Genomic DNA, 6,985 nt, shown 5'->3' on the forward strand with positions numbered 1-6,985 from the left:
CAATCCCACGCATCCCAGAGAGCAACATCCGGCGCCGGTCCGTTTTCTATATTCTTCCGATGGGAAGCCACTTCCGACGATATTGGCGTCTGCGCAGAGGAGACTCCCGGGCCTTTTACTTCGCGTAGCTGTTGTTTCTCGTCGGAAAACGGACGTCAAGCCGGAAGGGAATGGCCGCGGCAGCTCTGAAGCGACTTTGGTTGCGACGCCGCGGAGAGTCAGGGGGCGCGGCAGCCGCAAAGCCAGGCGTGTGGACGAGGCTGGGTGAGTACGGCGGTGTGTGGCTGCTACGGCGAGACGCGGCGGGGTGGGCGGCCGCAGCCGCGGAACCTTCTCACCGCGCCTTCTTCCCCGTAGGCACCTGGGCCCGCGCGCTGCTCCGGGACTACGCGGACGCCTGCAGGGACGCGGCGGCGGCGGCGAGGGCTCGGCCAGGCCGGGCGGCCGTTTACTTGGGGTTGCTGGGCGGTGCGGCGGCCTGCTGCGCCCTGACACCGAGCGAGGCGGCCTTCGAGGAGGCCCTGCTCGACGCGTCGGGGACCCTCCTCCTGCTGGCGCCGGCCACGCGGAACCGCGCCTCGGAGGCGTACGTCCAGCAGCTGCTCTGGCTGCGGGGCCGCGGACGCCTGCGCCACGTGAGCCTGGGCCTCTGCTCGCTGGTGTATGAGGCGCCCCACGACGCCCAGGCCAGCCTATACCAGGTCCGCTGCCGCCACCTGCAGCCCCGTTGGGTCGAGTTCCCGGGCCGGGTTCTGGACGTGGGCTTCGTGGGCCGCTGGTGGGTGCTGGGTGCTCGGATGCGCGACTGCGACATCAACGACGACGAGTTCCTCCACCTGCCGGCTCATCTGCGCGTCGTCGGGCCCCACCAGCTGCACTCGGAGATCAACGAGCGGCTCTTCGATGAGAAGTACCAGCCGGTCGTGTTCACGGACGACCAGGTGGACCAGGCGCTCTGGGAGGAGCAGGTCTTTCAGAAGCAGAAGAAGGACAGGTTGGCCCTGAGCCAGGCCGACTCGCTGGTGGGGAAGGTCCGAGATGAAACCCAGTGAGGCCTGGCTCTCGACCCAGTCCCTGACCTTGGCAGACTGTGTGCTCGGGATTGTGCAATTGGTGTGAGTGAGCCTCAAGTGAAATAAATTATATGTAAAGTATTCTCGCTGGGTTTCCACAAAATGAGGAGGCCTTTCTCACACTGGTCTTAATGCTGTAGCTAATTCAGAACCGCCTTGGGCTAGGAGTTGGGGAGAGCAGATGTGACAAAATTATATAATGTTTACTGCTACCAGAGAGTAATGCGCATTTTACATAAATTGGCCTTTTTCATTGGGCCCCACCGCCCCCTTGACTGAAGCATCATATGTCAGATGACTCCCACGATCTCAAGCCATAACGATTTTCGTTCTAAATTTTGAGCTACGACGTTTATACTCCCATTTTAATGAGTAAATTGAAAGCACTGTAAACGTATTAAAGTTATTGTTTCTGAGTAAACAAAAAGTAACATAGGACATCCTTTGTACCCTGTCCCCAGCTTCCTCCAAATGGTAGCATTTTTTAAGCATTACCAAACTAGAGATTGACATTGGTGTGAGTATTTGGGTTCTTACAGGGAAACTTTTGTAAAATAGCCTGTTTTTATCATTTGTGTATTAATAGTGATGTTAAAGTGGGTTGGGAGGATGAAACATTCTCTGATCAGGAAATCTGTGTGAGATCATAGATGGTTATGTTATACCTCAGTAACCTTTAAAACACAGGATTGTAGGGCAAGGAACATGTTAGCTGGTACTTAGCTAGGTTATGGTAATCATACTTTAAAAACCTAAAGTTTTTACAGTTGCTTGCCAGGCCTGGAGGCAGCCATGGGGACTAAGCATCCCAGAGAGGTGGAGTCTCGGTAAAAATATTCTCTGAACTGAATCCTGAACTTGTCTTGTTGGTCAAAAGATTAAGATATAAAATTTCCTTTTCATTTGATAGTATTACCACCATTAACATTGTTAAGCCCCTCCCCCAAAACCTTAATGTTCCACGTAAAGTGCATTATAATCAGTAAAAAAAACAACTACTAAGTTTACAGGCATGATAGTTTCTCACCTAGGTGGCCTGTGGGTAGTTAATAAAACCAGGAGATGAAACAACCAGCTTTTTGATGATTTTGTGTTTTTGTGCTTTGCTATTAAGTTTTGGTATTTAGACCTTTCATTTGTATTATGGGTATCGTATGTTGGACACATGGTAATTTTTAAATACCTTATTTTAGGGACAGGAGAGCATCTTCTCAGCACTTCCATTTTCCAAAGCAAAAAAGTGAGGTTCAAAAAGTTCATTTCTCCAAGACTGTAGCAGAACCATGATTCAAACTGACTTCCAACCCTGTCACTTAATTCTCAAACTCATGGCACTATCTTTGATCTTAACCACATAATGTCAGAAATTATTAAATACTGTTATCGCTAACCAGACATGAAAGTTGAGTACAGAAATGAATATTTAAAAATGCAATGGAAGAAAAAGAAAGCCTAAGAAAAATAATGCTAAATCCTAATTGTATACTGTTACTTGTCAAAGGCTCTGAACCTAAATCCTGATGTTTTTGTTCAAGAGGGAGACTAGCCAACTTCAATGAAGGATCTAAGACATATTGGCATCCTCATGAGACTTGTTCCTCACTGTGGGCAGAAGTATTGGAAGAGGACTGCACATCTTGCTTGAGTGAGTTACTAAGAGCCACTTCTGATTTGCTGCCAGGTGTGTTCCGCGCAGACCTGCAGCTGGGGAGCTCAGCAGTGGCTGTCAACAAACTAAACAACTTGTGTGTGTGCATAACAATTGAGGGCTTGGTAACAGGCCTGCCATTGTGTGGCTTTGTCTTGGGAGGAGGGCTGGCCTTACCCAGAGGAGGCCGCTTATTTTTGCTCCCCTCTCGCAGGTCAGTTTGATGTAAGGTGTGCAGACTGGAGCTGTTAGGTTGGACAGGAGCGGATATTCCTCATGGCCTGCATCTGGTACAGACTCCCACAGGACTAGTCCAAGTCTCCTTGCTCATTGCTGAGGAGAGTGTGAGCCCCAGTAGATGCTGAAAGATTTAAATGACACCTGAAACTTACATACAGTAGAACCTCGGTTCATGAACTTAATTTGTTTCTGGAGGTTTGAAAACCAAAGCATTTTCCCCATTAGAAATAATGTAAATTGAATAAATCTGTTCCAGAACCCCCAAATATGCCATTTTAACCTTATATACAGTGCATGTCTAACATAGAGAAGGCAGCCGATTTATGATTCTTATCATTGGTGTTTCTATTTCTCCCTCTCTCTCTGAAATCAATAAAAAAAAATTTGAAAAAAGAAAAATATGTAGGAATAAATTTAACCGAGGAGGTGAAAGGCCTGTACATTAAAAACAACAAGAAACTAATGAAATAATTTGAAGAGGACACAAATAAATGGAAAGATATCTATGCCCTTGGATAGGAAGAATTAATATTGTTAAAATGTCCATACTAAAAACAATCTACAGATCCATTGCAACCCCTATTAAAATTCCAACGACCTTTTTCCCTTAAATAAAACAATCATAACATTTGCATGGAACCACCAAAGACCTAGGATAGCCAAAGTAATCTTGAAAGAACAAAGCTGGAGGCACCACGTGCCCTGATTTCAAGCTATGTTACAAGGCTATAGTAATCAAAATGGTATGATATTGGCACAAAAACAGACTCGTAGATCAATGGAACAGAAGAAAGACCAGAAATAGCCCTACATGTCAATCAATTTACGACAAAGGAGCCAAAAATAATAGAGCAGGTAAAAGACAGTACAATGGTGTTTGGGAAATTGAACAGCCACACACAAAAGGGTTAGACTGGTGTTGGCTGGTGTGGCTTGGCTGGCCTCGTCCCATGCATTGAAAGGTGGCAGGTTCAATTCCCAGACAGGGCACATGCCTGGGTTTGATCCCGGGTAAAGGGTGTGCTAGAGGCAGCTAATTGATGTATCACTTTCACATTGGTGTTTCTCTTCCTCTCCCTTTCTCTAAAATCAATTTAAAAAGTCTTTTTTTAAAGGATGAAACTGAATCACCATACACAAAAATCAACTCAAAATGGATTAAAGACTTAGATGTAAGACCTGAATTCAGAAAACTTCTAGGAATAGGCAGTAAGCACTTAACATCAGTCATGCTGATGATTTTTTGGATTTGACTTGGAAAGCAAGGGCAACAAAAGAAATACAGGTGAGGTTACAGGAAAATAAAGCTTCTGCAAAGCAAACGAAGCCATTGACAAAAATGAAAAGGCAACCTGATGAATGGGATAAAATATTTGCGATTACGTATCTCATAAGGAGTTAGTGTTAAAAATATAGAGAACTCATACAATCAATGGCAAAAAAAAATCCAATTAAGAAATGGGTAGAGGATCTGGAGTGACTTTTTCCAAATAAGACATACAGATGGCCAACAGGTACATAAAAATGTGCTCACCATCGCTAATCATCAAGGGAATGCAAATCAAAATCACAATGAGATGACAACCATGTCGGGATGGCTATTGTCAAAAAGACAAGTAATACATGGTGGTGGGAATGTAAATTGGTGCAGCAACTGTAGAAAACAGAATGGATTTTCCTTCAAATAATTAAAAATAGAACTACCATATGATCCAGCAATTCCACTTCCGGGTATTTATCTGAAGTAAACACTGACTTAGTAAGAGATTTGCACCCTCGTGCTCATTGCAGCCTTATGTATTATACAATAGCCAAGACACGGAAACAACCTAGCTAGCTACCCACCGATAAATGAGTGGATAAAGAAAATGTATATACATGCAGTGGCCTGTTTGGCCATAAAAAGAAGGAAATCTTTTGTGGGTGGTGGCGAAAGGTAAGGGGATGCTGTGAGGGCCTTGGGCACTCTGCTGGAACTCAAGGTGGGGGGTGCTGCCTGCCCCCCACCAAGTGCCGCACACCGCCCTCTACCACACGTATGTCTTTGTGCCTAATCATATCATTGCCAAGTCGTGCTTCTGGTACTTTGTGTCTCAACTGAAGAAATCCTCAGGGAAAATCGTCTGCTGTGGGCAGGTGTTTGAAAAATGCCCCCTTCGGACAAAACTTTGTCATCTGGCTACGCTACCATATCACAGTGGCACCCACAACATGTACTGGGAGTAGGGGGACCTGACCACTGGGGTGCCATCACCCAGTGCCACGGAGACACCCCCTCACCAGCACGTCCCCGAGGCCTACTCAACCCAGGTCACGAAGGTGGAGGAGGTCGCAGCCAGCAAGTGTTGCCCACCGGCAGTCAACCAATTCCACGACTCCAAGGTCAATCCCCACTGCCTCGCCTGGTCCTTCCCCAGCACAAGCCAGGCCTCACCCCCCAAGAAGCCCAGCATCTCTCAGGTGCCAGGCCTCCCTGTGTCTTGGTCTGCCCAGATCCACTCCTTGGGAAAACTGGTGTGGGGGGTGGGGGAGAAAAGCTTGCCATTTGCAACAACATGGATGGACCGGGACGGTATTAGGCCAAGTGATATAAGTTTGACGAAGACAAGTACCACATGAACTCTCATATGTGGAATCTAAAATATAGGAAGAAAGGAGCTCACGGGTCAAATTGGTTGCTGTTGGGGGGGAAGGGGGTGGTGAGGTGAGGGTTGGTGAAATGGGTCAAGGGAATCAAAAGGTACAAACTTCAGGTGGTAATAAGTCCTGGGGGTATGAGGTGGGTATAGTTAATGATGCTGTATCGAATGCTTTTTAAAACGTAGGGTTGAACCCCAGCTTTCACACTAGATTTGTGACTGACCGGGGACATCTCCATGCCTCAACTTCCTCATCTGTAAATGGGAACGATGCTGCTCAGGACGGTTAGGAAAAAATCAAACCTCCTGGAAGCATTCCCAGTCCCCGGTGTGGTTCTGAGGCCGGATGGGGTGGAGCTGGCCCAGGACCCATGGAGCCTGGTGCCTGGTGTGCGCTTCTCGGAGCCAAAAGGCACTTGAATCCAATGTGAACATTCTCCAGTTGTCCCTTCCTCTTAAAGTTTAGTCTGATCATTGCCACTTTTCCGGCCAGGCCAGCATGGCCTCAGTGCCGGCTGTTGTGATCAGAGAGGCCAGCAGAGGGCGCCCGAGGTTCAGTTCAGAGACCGGCCTTACCCAAACTGCTGGCCAGTTTGCTTTTGTTCTGAGAAGCAGCGGTGGAGGTGGTGCAGTCTGCACACTTAGCTGCTTGTTAGAGATGGTAGGTAGGCTGAGGTCAGGGCTGTAGGGCTCTCAGAGTTCCACCCCTTGCACCTGCCTCGTTAGCAATAGGAAGCCGAGGCCTACCCGTTGAGGCTTCCCGGCTCCCTCCCTCAGTGCGGGAGGGGCAGGATGGCCTGTCCAGTTCCCTACTTTTCTGGAAGTTGAATTGACCACTCAATGCTCTAAGCCCTGGACCAGGGTAAGGCAAGTGAGGTCCCTCAGGCACAGGTTTTAAGGAGACACTCCTTCTTGGGCTCCAGCAAGCACAGGGCCAGTCTCAGAGATGGAGAGCCTCCTTAAATGCTGTTCCTGTGGCCCCTCAAGCACTGTCCGTAGCCCTGGCCTTGGAGCACCTCCAGCCGTGATCACCCACGGGTGCCCAGGAGGCTTTTCCAGATTTGCTCGACCCTGACACCGCGAGCCCTTCTTTTAAAAAAATATATTTTATTGATTTTTACAGAGAGGAAGGGAGAGGGATAGAGAGCTAGAAACGTTGATGAGAGAGAAACATCGACCAGCTGCCTCTTGCACACCCCCTACTGGGTACATGCCCCTGACCAGAATCGAATCCTGGACCCTTCAGTCCGCAGGCTGATGCTCTATCCACTGAGCCAAACCGGTTTCGGCGAGCCTTTCTTTTTTAAAAATATATTTTTATTGACTTCAGAGAGGAAGGGAGAGGGAGAGATAGGAACATCAGTGATGAGAGCCATTGATTGGCT

At 47.9% G+C, this 6,985-nt stretch overlaps 1 protein-coding gene and 1 pseudogene across 1 annotated transcript; both read left to right on the plus strand.

The window, feature by feature from the left end:
• The first annotated feature begins 121 nt into the window (after nt 1-121).
• TIMM29 (translocase of inner mitochondrial membrane 29) lies at nt 122-2,147 on the plus strand. The gene is made up of 2 exons (XM_036459430.2): nt 122-264; nt 358-2,147. The coding sequence occupies exons 1-2, from the start codon at nt 171-173 to the stop codon at nt 1,050-1,052; spliced, it is 789 nt and encodes a 262-aa protein (XP_036315323.1). The 5' UTR covers nt 122-170; the 3' UTR covers nt 1,053-2,147.
• A 2,408-nt stretch (nt 2,148-4,555) lies between these two features.
• LOC118731451 lies at nt 4,556-6,753 on the plus strand (annotated as a pseudogene).
• Nucleotides 6,754-6,985: the final 232 nt, after the last annotated feature.

Source organism: Pipistrellus kuhlii, unplaced genomic scaffold (genome assembly GCF_014108245.1).
Source record: "Pipistrellus kuhlii isolate mPipKuh1 unplaced genomic scaffold, mPipKuh1.p scaffold_m20_p_30, whole genome shotgun sequence".
Classification (NCBI taxonomy): Eukaryota; Metazoa; Chordata; class Mammalia; order Chiroptera; family Vespertilionidae; genus Pipistrellus; species Pipistrellus kuhlii.

Coding starts and splice junctions, on each gene's coding strand:
- TIMM29 (XM_036459430.2), top strand. CDS start 171: ATGGCCGCGGCAGCTCTGAAGCGACTTTGGTTGCGACGCCGCGGAGAG. Junction 265..357: donor AGGCGTGTGGACGAGGCTGG/GTGAGTACGGCG, acceptor TCTTCCCCGTAG/GCACCTGGGCCCGCGCGCTG.